Here is a 12,927-nt window from a genome sequence, read left to right as displayed (position 1 = left end):
GTTTGTTCCCTGGTTGAAACGTACTAAATTCTCCGTATTTAGGTAGTTGATCAAAAATGGCATCTATGGAGGAAGATTTTCCCCGTGGTGGCACACAGAAGAAGACTTCTGAGCCTAAACCCTCAAAGACTCATGAAGTGGACAATCTTTTTGAGGTAAGGATATGATTGCAGTTGTGGAGTTTGGTTAATTATTGATCATACAGTTGCAAACACAATTTGATATGAATGTATTGCAAATATCTTCCAGACACGTGAACCAGAGGTTAAAAAGAAGAGGAAGACTGTGAAACAAGACGAATGGAAGCAAGTTGAAAACCAGAAAGGGGATGGAGGGGATTTAAAACTCAATACTGCCACCAGAGTGGAAATTCTTCATCTTCGGGTAAGTTTTGCACTTTTTTTAGGGTTCCCACGGTGATGAAAAGCCCAGAAAAATGTGGGAGTTTTACAATTGTGACATGCAGGACTGGAAAAGTCATGAGAAAAAACTGCTGAAATTTATATACAGAAAATAATTGTAATTAAAACGTTATTGTTAGTTTGTGTTCGCAAAGTAATTACAAAAGACTGAAAAAAATCATGGAAATTCATTGATCTAAAGGTGTTTTTCTTGCAGGTTGTCTATATATCGTCTTCTTTTGATAGACAATGTATAGGCCGGATTAAAGGGATAGTAATGAAAATTTTCTCATCATTTACTCACCCTCATGCCATCCCAGATGTGTATGAATTTCTTTCTTCAGCTGAACACAAAGATTTTTAGAAGAATATCTCAGCTCTGTAGGTCCATATAATGCAAGTGAATGGTGGCCAGAACTTTGAAGCTCCAAAAAGCATATAAAGGCAGCATAAAAGTAATCCATATGACTCCAGTGGTTAAATCCATCTCTTTAGAAGTGATATGATAAGTGTGGGTGAGAAAGGGATCAATATTTAAGTTATTTTTTTACTATAAATATCCACTTTCAAGTCCATCTGGAAAGTTCATACCTACAAGGTTGGAAATCGTAAATACAACGGATACACGTTCAAATGATTTTAGTTGGAAGGAATGGACCCATTTTGCGATTTTCATATTTCTTTCTCTTTTTTCACATACTAGCATTGGCAGAAACTTTTCTTTAGCACCTATGCAACAAAATGAAGAGCAAAGCCGTGTATTAGATGTGTAATTTATGCTTTATTGTATCATTCTTGTGTGGCCATATGTAATGATAGGAAATGTAGTTTTGTTGCAAACGCTTGTCGCATAAGCCAGCTAAATGAGTCTTATTTTCTGGCAAGTTTTATCGTTACTCTTCTAAAACAGTACAAAATATGCATACAAACTGTACTGCACAGTCAAAATCCTCAAGTAAAACTGAATTATTACCAATAACAGTTTGCTTCCACCATGATTCTTAAATCGACACACATCCAACTCGGAAAGTCAGGGCTTGAAGAAAATCTAGAGTTTCCCACTCGTAATTACGACTTTGTTGTGGCGTTCGTGTTGCTTAACTAGTAAATACGATCATGACTTGAACGCCCCGTAAGGGTACATTCACACTTGGTTCAATTGCTTGGACCGAGCCCGAGTTTGTAGGGAATCTCAATGTAGTAGGCGAATTGTGTAAAGTGGTTAAAAAACTTGATGGCAGTTTTAAAATGCCCATTGATTGGGAGATGCCCGTTTTTGTTCTGCAGAGACACAAGTCTCAACAATAACCATGTGTTGAAGTATCACCCCCTTTTAGAGCTAGTCTCGCAGAAATTACATACTTCTGCTTTAAGGTATGGTTTAGCTAAATCATTACAGCATAAACCCTGTAAGCTGATGTTTCTGCTTTGATTTATGCAAATCTTTCTCTTTCTAGAATTTGAAGGTTGGCACTCTGTTGCTGGGTTGTGTGAAGGAAGTGTCAGTCATGGAGGTGGTGGTCGGTCTCCCAAGTGGCCTGGTTGGTTACCTGCCAATCTGCAACATCTGTGATTCCTACACGAAGATCCTTAATGACTCACTGCACTTGGAAGACAGTTTAGAGGTAACACAGATATAGGCACAAAAATAAAAAAGTATTTTAACAGTGGCATGTTAATATGGAATTTTGTGTGTTTGTGTACCCTTTATAGGAAGTTGTCTCCCTCTCTGAACTCCTGACTCCTGGAATGCTGATCAGATGTGTCGTATCCTCATTAGACTCAATTAAAGAGGGGCATGTTAGTCTTAAAGTGTCAATCAATCCAAAAGAGGTTAACAAGAGCCTGAGTTCAGGCTTTTTGAAACCAGGAATGGTGAGTTCAGAATCTTTCACTTGAATGAAAGGACGTTTAAGAAAATGTATATGTGTCTGTTAATAGGATTGGGTGATAAATCAAGTATATTCCATATTATTTTGTTGAATATTACAACGATTGTATTGTGCTTTTATATTTGTCTGTTAAGTTTCCAAGACAGTATCAGTATCCCAGATTTTTGCGCCACACCTTGTCGCGATTTGTGTATATAAAAGCGTTTAGAAAGAGGTATTTAAAATAAATATGATAGAGCTGGGTAGTTCCATGAATTATTTAATTAATTGAATATGTAAATCATATATTAATTTATAAATGATATACTGTATATACAGTGCCTTTCAAAATTATTCAGACCCCTGACCAATTCTCTCATATTACCGAATTACAAATGGAGCATTGAAATTTCATTCTGATTGATATTTTATTTTAAAACACTGAAACTCAAAATCAATTATTGTTAGGTGACATTGGTTTTATGTTGGGAAATATTTTTATGAAAAATAAAAAACTGAAATATCTTGCTTGCATAAGTATTCAACCCCCACACATTAATATTTGATCGAGCCACCTTTTGCTGCAATAACTGCTTTAAGTCTTTTGGGGTACATATGTACCGGCTTTGATCACTGTGAAGAAGTGATTTTGGCCCATTCTTCTCGGCAGATTTGCTCCAGGTTGTTCAGGTTGGTTGGGTGATGCTTGTAGACTGCAATTTTCAAATAGTGCCACAGATTCTCAATAGGATTGAGATCAGGACATTTATCTTTTTGTCCAATGTTGCTTTGGCCTTGTGCTTGGGATCATTGTCCTGCTGAAAGGTGAATTTCCTCCCAAGCTTCAGTTTTTTAGCAGACTGAAGCAGGTTCTCTTACAGTATTTCCCTATATTTTTCTCCATCCATTCTTCCTTCAGTTCTAACAAGATGCCCCTTGCTGATGAGAAGCATCCCCACAGCATGATGCTGCCACCACCATACTTCACTGTAGGGATGGTGTGTCTTGAGGCATAGGAAGTGTTAGGTTTGCGCTTTGAGTTTTGACCAAAAAACTCTATCTTGGTCTCACAAAAGCTTCTCCCACATCATAGCTGGATCACTCACATGCTTTCTGGAAAACTCCAGACGTGCTTTCAGATGGTACTTTTTGAGTAACGGCTTCTTTCTTGCCACCCTCCCATACAGGCCAGCGTTATGCAGTGCTCTTGATCTGGTTGACTGGTGCACCATTACTCCACTCCCAGCCACTGAACTCTGTAGCTCCTTCAAAGTGATTGTTGGCCTCTCTGTGGCTTCTCTCACGAGTTTTCTTTTAGTTAGAGCGCTGAGTTTTGAGGGACGGCCTTTTCTTGGCAGTGCCTGGGTGGTGTGGTGCAGCTTCCACTTCCTAATTATTGATCCAACTGTGCTCACTGGGATATCCAAACATTTGGATATTTATTTTGTACCCTTTCCCTAATCTGTGCATTTTTATTACTTTATCTCTAACTTCCGTGGAATGTTCTTTGGTTTTCATTTTCCTTCAGATTCACAGCCTGACCAATGATCCTTCAACAATGGGTTTTTTTATCCAGAAAATGTGATTGCAACTTTAATGATTCACATGTGGATGCCAATGGTAAAGTAATTATGTCTTCGTTAAGGCAATTTCTTTCATCGGTGTTACCTGGCAGCTTCCACAGCACAGGGGTTGAATACTTATGCAAGTATTTCATTTTTTTTTTTTTTTTCTCAACAAAAAACCAATGTCACCTAACAATAATTGATTTTGAGTTCCAGTCTTTTAAAATAAAATATCAAACAGAATGAAATTTCATTGCACCATTTGTAATTCAGTAATGTGAGATAATTGGTCAGGGGTCTGAATACTTTTGCAAGGCACTGTATGTGTGTTTTATATATATATATATATATATATATATATATATATATATATATATATACACACATTAATATATATATATATATATATATATATATATATATATATATATATATATATATATATATAATTAATGTGTGTATATGTATGTATGTATGTGTGTGTATATATATATATATATATTAATGTTTATTTATTATGGCTTTAAAATGTGTATCTAATTACATTATGCCAGTAATATCTGTAATATCTATATCCTCTAACATTTAGACGCTTAGTGGTTGTGTAGAGAGCGTGGAAGATCACGGCTTCCTTGTTGACATTGGAGTCAGTGGCACTAAAGCTTTCCTGCCCAAAAAGAGTGCATCCTCCAAGCAAGGTGAAGAACCAAAGCAAAATCCAGTACCACAACATTTGATTTCATACACAGTTCACCACAGTTCAATTTAAATATTAACATATACTCTAGATCCTATTGGTTTAAAGTCATGACTGGATTGTGAATGATTATGAGTGTCTTGTTGATCTCAGATTTGAAGGAGGGCCAGTATGTGTTGACCCTAATAGAGGAGGTTAAGAATGATGGGCGTGTCGTGCGACTGTCTATGAACCCTCAGGCTTTGAGTAAGGCATATGTAGGGACTCAGCACGGATGGACCCTGGACACCCTCCTGCCTGGCCTACTGGTCCAGGCATGCATCAAGAGGGTAAGTGTAAGATAGCTGTAATCAAAGCAGGAACCCTTAAAGGTTTAATGTCAGTGTTGTGGATCAGCATCTTTGCTCTGTGTTTTCATGTTAGGTGACTCCTAACGGGCTTATTGTGAAGTGTCTGACATCTTTCACTGGAGTGGTTGATTTTCTGCACATTGATGAAGGCAAAGCGTCTATTTACAAAACCGGTGATGAGGTAAGACCAGACTACCTTGTGAACAGAGCTTCAGAATTCTTAAGTGTTTCGTATTTGAAGAACAGATATTTGGATGCTATCTCTTTAATAAATAATGAATTGAATGGATAGTTAACCCAAAAATGAAAATGGTCCTCTTTTACTCACCCTCATGTTATTCCAAACCCGTTTGACTTTCTTTTATAGAACTCAAAAGGAGAGGCAGAATTGTAGCCTTAGATGCTATTCAGTTTCATTGAATGGAAAAGTTGCAGTGAAAGTGAATGGTGTCTGAGCCTAACATTTTGTTTTCCTTTTGTTCCACGGAAGAAAGAAAAGTTGTACGGGTTTGGAACAACACGTGGATGAGTAAATGATAACAGAATTGCCTATCTTGTGTGAATTAACTACAGTTTTGTCCATCTTAAATCTGTTCTTTTTGTGTCTTTAAAACTTATTTTCAGGTCCTGGGACGGATTCTGTATGTGGAGCCCTCCACACGGCTGGTGAGTCTGTCACTGCGCAGCCATCTCCTGCCACCAGGTGGTGATGTACTGGACACCTTGATGAGTGAGCGTGTGGGTGAAGTGGTTCAAAGCTGTTTGATGACTGCTGTGCACCATCACTCTGGGGCTTTGATGCAGATGCCTGATGGTACTACAGCCTTTGTGCATGTGAGTATACAATACAACTACCTACTTTAAAGGAATAGGTGACCCACAAATTAAAATTCTGTCATTTACTCACCCCCTTGTTTTAAACCTGTATGACTTCAATGGAACAGAATAGATATGTAATTGTCTCAGTCAACATTCACTTCTATTGCATATTTTTTGATGTTTTGAAGAGTGGAATTTTACTAAATGCACACACACACACACACACACACACATATATATATATATATATATATATATATATATATATATATATATATTTTTCCATTTTAGAAAAACAACATGAAGGAGCCACAAGATGAATTCAATCCAAACCGTTTGCTGGCCCTCCCCGAACACACTATGAGAATCACGGATTACAGTCCCATGGAGCAAATTCACCTGGCCACACTGCGCAGGTCTGTGTCTGGATTGCGTTTGTTTATTACGATGTCTTATTACATGGTACTCTGAAATACTTGATTCTGATTGGTCAGTTGCAGTATTCTGCAGTCATATATCATTGTATAATGACTGCTAAACTTGTGATGGTTTCACAAGAAGTGTCCCGACAATTCTCTAAAAAATATTATGTCACGATTTCAGCTGTCACTGTAAATGTTGATTTTCCAAATCCCACGAACATTGCTGGCCACTATCAGAGAGCTAAGACAGACACACTGCACTTTTACATAATACAATCAAATTTGTGTAACATGTGGAATTACATTTTAAATTTTAGGTTCAATTGTTTGGAGATATGACATATGGACAGAATAGACTAGGGGTTGTCAAACTGGGGTCCGGGGATCCCCAGGGGCCCGCAAAAGGGTGCTAGGGGGCTGGTGGAAAATTTCAGAGAAAAAGTATATATATATATATATATATATATATATATATGTAAGTAAACTTTTACCAAAAATGGAATTCTTATTGCCATGTACATCTACTTGTGTTATATTTGCTCAAAACCCTGGATGTTACTGTACTAATTGAACGTGATGAAATGTAAACGCTCCAAGAGTCTATAAAGTGCAAGCAATGAAACACAGATCTCACCCAACAAAACCCATCTTCAGTCTGACCCATTATTAGATACTTTAATGCTGCTAACAATTTTTAAAAATAGCACAGCAATAATGATTTTGTTTTTGGTATTCAAAAGCGCACAGAGTGCACTGCAAGTCACAGCAATAGTATTAATATTTGGCGAAGAAAAACACTTAAGATTTTATTAAAAAAGCAATACAAAGCCAAAGATACGGCAATATATATTATATTAAAGATAAAAGGGAACTCTCGTAAGATCGCAAAAGCAAAACAATGCAGTAGGAATAAATTATGAAGACAATCCACATAAGATCAGGGTTTGTTTCAAAGGGGATGCAAGGCAGTGATGCAGCAATATCATTTACATGTTAAGAGAACTCAAATGAGAAAAAATCTCTCAGTTTAAGGCATTTAATGCAAATGAAATGAAATACACATCCTCAGTGCTGGGATTTCTTCCTCACGTTACTTCAGCGTAACATCAGTTTCTCTGGTTCTTCAAACTGCAACGGTTTCTGACATGTGATCTAAAGCTTATATATTATTGATCAGGGCATTTCTTCACCGGGCGAAGAAAAAAAATATAGACACATTCACCGTAAAAAAAAAAAAAAAAAAAAAAAGGTTTGCTTTGTCACCATGTTTGCTCTAGGTGAGAATGGCTCTTTAGGAATCTATTATTTCGATTCAAAATGTTGATCACAGCGAGAAATCGTGCAAAGGCCTTTAGACTGAATGTATATGGACACGCATATACACTGGCAGCCAAAGGTTTGGAATAATGTACAGATTTTGCTCTTATGGAAAGAAATTGGTACTTTTATTCACCAAAGTGGCATTCAACTGATTATAATGTATAGTCAGGACATTAATAATGTGGAAAATTACTATAACAATTTAAAAAACAATTAAACTACTTCAAAGAGTTCTCATCAAAAAAATCAATGACAGCTTTGCAGATCCTTGGCATTCTAGCTGTCAGTTTGTCCAGATACTCAGGTGACATTTCACCCCATGCTTCCTGTAGCACTTGCTATAGATGTGGCTGTCTTGTCGGGCACTTCTCACGCACCTTACAGTCTAACTGATCCCACAAAAGCTCAATGGGGTTAAGATCCATAACACTCTTTTCCAATTATCTGTTGTCCAATGTCTGTGTTTCTTTGCCCACTCTAACCTTTTCTTTTTGTTTTTCTGTTTCAAAAGTGGCTTTTTCTTTGCAATTCTTCCCATAAGTCCTGCACCCCTGAGTCTTCTCTTTACTGTTGTACATGAAACTGGTGTTGAGCGGGTAGAATTCAATGAAGCTGTCAGCTGAGGACATGTGAGGTGTCTATTTCTCAAACTAGAGACTCTGATGTACTTATCCTCTTGTTTAGTTGTACATCTGGTCTTCCACATCACTTTCTGTCCTTGTTTGAGCCGGTTGTCCTTTGCCTTTGAAGACTGTAGTGTACACCTTTGTATGAAATCTTCAGTTTCAAGCATTGTATAGCCTTCATTCCTCAATACAATGATTGACTGAGGAGTTTCTATAGAAAGCTGTTTCTTTTTTTGCCATTTTTGAGCTAATATTGACCTTAAGACATGCCAGTCTATTGCATACTGTGGCAACTCAAAAACAAACACAAAGACAATGTTAAGCTTCATTTAACGAACGAAACAGCTTTCAACTGTGTTTGATATAATGGCAAGTGATTTTCTAGAACCGAATTAGCAATTTAGCATATTTACTCAAGGATAAGGTGTTGGAGTGATGGCTGCTGGAAATGGGGCCTGTCTAGATTTGCTCAAAAATGACTTTTTTCAAATAGTGATGGTGCTGTTTTTTACATCAGTAATGTCCTGACTATACTTTGTGATCAGTTGAATGCCACTTTGGTGAATTAAAGTACCACATCACAGTTTGTACATTATTCCAAACTTTTGGCCACCAGTGTATGTGAGAGCTAAAATATGTTCGAGCGACACCGACATTTCAGATCGTCATTTTGTGATGGAAGGTGAGAGAGGAAAATTTATTTTTCCTAGTACTTGCTGCCATCTAGTGGAATAAAATAAGAGAGCGATGGAGTGAACAGAAGCAGAATTACATGCTTAAAAATAATGAAAATTTGGAGTCTTTTGTTACTATTATTTGAAAAATGAGAACAACTTTTGGCAGTTAGTTCACAGTATGGGTGAACAGGTGACCTTTTAAATTTAAGCATGAAAACTTGCAGACGGCAGCCCAAAAAATGGACTAAAAATCCTTAGATTTCAGAAGAATTAAATGTGATTTTCTTCAGGTTTATACATCTAACAGTACTCTCAGCTGGTAGTAACACAGGGCATGTGGTCAATTTAATACAAAAAAAAAGTTTTTTTTCAGATAATATTTTTTAGAATTTCTTTTGGATTTAGTACAATAAAAAATACAAATAAAAATTCAATTATTCAGTAATTGAATCTCGCAAACAATATAACATTTCATAATAATATTACACTAGATTTTTTCACAACATATAAAGGGGTCTTTACACATGCAAATATATCACTACCTTTTTTTTTTCTTCGAAGGGGGTCCCTAGCAAGGGGAGCATCATATTCGGGTGTCCTTGTCATCAAAATGTTTGTAATCCTCTCAGATAGACGACACAGACTTAATTAATTTTTTACAATTTCTAAACTACATCAATTCCTCGGTTTTTATTCCTAGTAACTACAAACCTGTAATTTAATAATTTTTTTTTTTACCATCTTCAGTCGTTTGTTTTCTTTATTTGTTGTGTTTTGTTTTATAGGAGCATTATTGCAACACCATTCTTCAGATACCAAGACATTAAAGCTGGTCAAATCATTGAGGTGGGTGACCACACAGAACTCTCATTCCAAAAAAAATAAATAAATGCAATTGTAACAAATTAAACATGGATTTACAGCAAATGTCACACAAAATAATACATGTAGTGGGTTTTACATGCTTGTTTGTGGGTTTCAGGGTACAGTTACAAATCTGCAGACACATGGCATGTACGTGAGGATTACGGACCACCTCAGAGGAATGATACCTAGAATTCACCTGGCCGACGTCATCCTTAAGAACCCAGAGAAAAAGTTTTACGAGGGCTTGAAAGTCAAGTGCAGGGTGAGACTGCATTAGTTTCATTTGTGAGGGATTGAAATCCGATTAACTCTCCTATGGTATTGAAACGGAAGGGTCAGATGTGTAACCATTTTTTTTATAATGATGATAATGATGCCATTTCTTCTTCTCTGAAGTAAGAATTATGCATTTCTTTTGGGATTTTATGCTGTTTTGAACTTATTTACATTTCTAAATGTTACCATTAATTTGCATATACAAATAAGCACATTTTTTGAAAAAACAAACCATAAAAATTCAGAACCTACACTTCTATAAGCTGAAACATGAATGTGGTCTGTCATCTGGTGAACAAAATATAAAAATCATGACTTGAAAATGTCATGCCAGTAACAGCCTGTAGATGGTTGTAGACTGTCTGTGTGTCAGATTGCTGTCATCTGCTGGAAAACAACAGATGACAGTATATGTAATACCAACAATGACGAAAATATGGCTGTAGAGCTCCACTTATTGATGCCTTGGTTCTGTGTGTGTTTGTGTGTCTGTTCTGCATTGTGAGTGTGTTATTGTCTAACCCCTTCATTTCTGAGTGTGTGTGTTTAGCATTATGACTTATTTATTTTCTTTGTCAAATGTAAAAAAAAAAAAAAATCTGTGTTATAGTCTAACCAGTTCATTTTTGTTTTTGTGTGTGAGTGGGTGTGTGTGTTTTGCAGTGAGGATGTTTTGGAGTCTCACCCAGTGATTTCTGTCTGTTTTTTTTTTTTTTTCTGCATTCTCTCTAATTTATTGATTGTATTTGACAGATAAAAAAAAAAAAAACTGCTTTGTTTTTTGGACTTTCCCATTCATTTTCAATGGTCGGTCAATTTTGACCGCGAATACCAAGGAGTCGCTTTTTTATTTTTTTTTTACAACCACTCAGACTTAGAGTCAAATCCAATTATAATTTTTTAATGTTCAGATGGAGGAAAAGTCAGCAAGTCTTGTACTGCTTAGCTAAAGGAAACAATTTTTATTTAATGAGGAAAATTGTTTTGGTCAAAAATGACCAAATTTCACAGGAGGGTTAAAATCGGATTTTTGTTAATTCGTCCAAGCCTGAACGGTCATCGAAATTCATGTGGGTTCATCATTCATTGTGCGACGGGTTAAGTATTTTTTAAATCATTGTCGGTAACAAATATGTTCAGATTATGTTCGCATAATGGCAAAACAAGTTTGCATTTTTACTACTGTATCAGTTATTTAAAAAATCTGATTTACCCTGCGTTGTTAAAGCCTTAGTAATTCTTGTTGACTTATTCATATTTCATAATGATTTTGGCAAGCTGCTGAATTAAATTGTGCATATTTGTCTTTGTTTAGGTATTGTCAGTAGATGCACAGAATAAGAGGGTGATACTGACCAGGAAAAAAGCCCTCTTGGAGTCCAAACTTCCTCTCTTCCTGTCATACTCTGATGCCAGGGTGGGCCGCATCTCCCATGGCGTCATCGTGTGCGTGAAGCAGTTTGGCTGCATTGTGCGTTTCTACGGAGAGGTGAAGGGACTGGTTCCTCTTCAGGAGCTGTCCAGAGAGCTTGTGGTTAATCCAGGAGATCTTTTCTTCATTGGCCAGGTGACCCCCTAAGCTTTAGTATTATTATAAAATATTTTACTGTGCTTTGTTACATTTATTCCAGTCATCAGTGTTGGGTGTAACAAAGTAACGTGCTACTGTAATCTAATTACATTTTGTGGCAACTCAGTAATGTAACACGTTACTTTTAAAATTAAGTAATCTGATTACAGTTACATACATTAATAAAATTACATTACTTGGATTACACATTTATTGCTAAGACAATAATATTAAGTAGAATGCATTTTAAAATGTATTACGTTCCTATGTTAGTACTTTTATGTGTGTTGCTGTGTCCGCTAATGATCATGCGTTCTAATAAAACACCATGGCATAGAGGACACGTATCGAGGCGACGGCAGATGAGTGAGCGGCATTACTATGAACACAGCGGAGTGTAGTTGTTTATTCAAATTGAAAATGAAAGTGAAGCATTTCAAGTTTTCGTGCGCTCCCAAACAATCTCAAAAAGTACTGTGTCAGCGTGCTCCCAGCCCTGGCTGGAGGAGAGAGCCACGCAAGGCTGGGCCGGCGACAAATCCTTCTCAAATCTACGAGCTCTCTGCCCCATCCTCACACGCCTCCCTCGTGATTCCCTCTGCAGTTGCTGTGGGAGGAGAGGGGATCGGCTTCGAGCGTATATGGGAAAACAGCGCTCGTTCCCGTCTGACAGAGGGATATATATCACTCACAAGCTGAAACATTTGCGGAACGGCGTCTTGAAAAAGACATCGCTGAGCAAACGGCTCTTTTATGTTCTGTATGTACTGTACACAATAAAACAAACACAGTGCAATAGCGTTACAGACGAGCAAGTGATAAAGGATATTCGATTCGTCTGAGCACAAGCAGGGAGGTAGAAATGATCCACTCAGTGTAAAGTTGTGTAAACACACACATGCTGCACATGTACACACATAAACAGACAAACTGTACACATACACATGCATGATGCAACACACAAGCAAACTTGTATATGCACACCAAAAAGAAACAAGCATTCAAATACACAATGGTGTTACTATCAAAGCTGTTTGCAAATGTGTTTTCAGAAATTTTTTTTTAACACCAACACAAACAGTCTTGTATTTTTCACAGGTTTGATCGGTTTTAGAACATAACTTCAAAGTTATTAGTAATGTGATTACTTTTCCCATTAAGTAATCAGTAAATTAATCAAATTACAATTTTAGAGAAGTAATCAGTAGTGGATTACTTTTTTGAAAGTAACTTACCCAACACTACCAGTCACACATTTTCTTTTTCATCTTAAGTTCACACTAATTAACGCTTTGTGGGATTCTCTGTTATTTTCTGCAGGTCGTCCAAGCCAAAGTCTTAAAATGCGATGTAGAAAATGAGAAAATGCTCCTATCATTTAAGGCCGTGACCGAAGGAGATGTAGTAAGGGCGCAGACCGCAAAGTTTGACTTTAAAGTTGGAAAGGTAATTTTACTGAAACAACT

At 36.8% G+C, this 12,927-nt stretch overlaps 1 protein-coding gene across 2 annotated transcripts in view; it reads left to right on the top strand.

Moving 5' to 3' along the window:
• pdcd11 (programmed cell death 11) overlaps positions 1-12,927 on the top strand; it is a 34,849-nt gene that overhangs the window by 329 nt on the left and 21,593 nt on the right. Inside the window, exons 2-14 of one of the 2 annotated variants that reach the window (XM_051703248.1) lie at positions 43-155; positions 250-384; positions 1,859-2,026; positions 2,115-2,276; positions 4,427-4,535; positions 4,688-4,863; positions 4,958-5,065; positions 5,509-5,718; positions 5,995-6,119; positions 9,534-9,594; positions 9,731-9,877; positions 11,207-11,458; positions 12,782-12,907. In XM_051703248.1, coding sequence (XP_051559208.1) covers positions 57-155; positions 250-384; positions 1,859-2,026; positions 2,115-2,276; positions 4,427-4,535; positions 4,688-4,863; positions 4,958-5,065; positions 5,509-5,718; positions 5,995-6,119; positions 9,534-9,594; positions 9,731-9,877; positions 11,207-11,458; positions 12,782-12,907 — 1,878 coding nt within the window. In that variant the 5' untranslated portion in view covers positions 43-56. The remainder of the gene's footprint in view (positions 1-42; positions 156-249; positions 385-1,858; positions 2,027-2,114; positions 2,277-4,426; positions 4,536-4,687; positions 4,864-4,957; positions 5,066-5,508; positions 5,719-5,994; positions 6,120-9,533; positions 9,595-9,730; positions 9,878-11,206; positions 11,459-12,781; positions 12,908-12,927) is intronic. The other variant, XM_051703249.1, reaches the window with a different exon arrangement.

The sequence above is a fragment of the Myxocyprinus asiaticus genome, chromosome 7 (assembly GCF_019703515.2).
Source record: "Myxocyprinus asiaticus isolate MX2 ecotype Aquarium Trade chromosome 7, UBuf_Myxa_2, whole genome shotgun sequence".
NCBI lineage: Eukaryota > Metazoa > Chordata > Actinopteri > Cypriniformes > Catostomidae > Myxocyprinus > Myxocyprinus asiaticus.
This window is presented reverse-complemented; position numbering and strand designations above follow the sequence as displayed.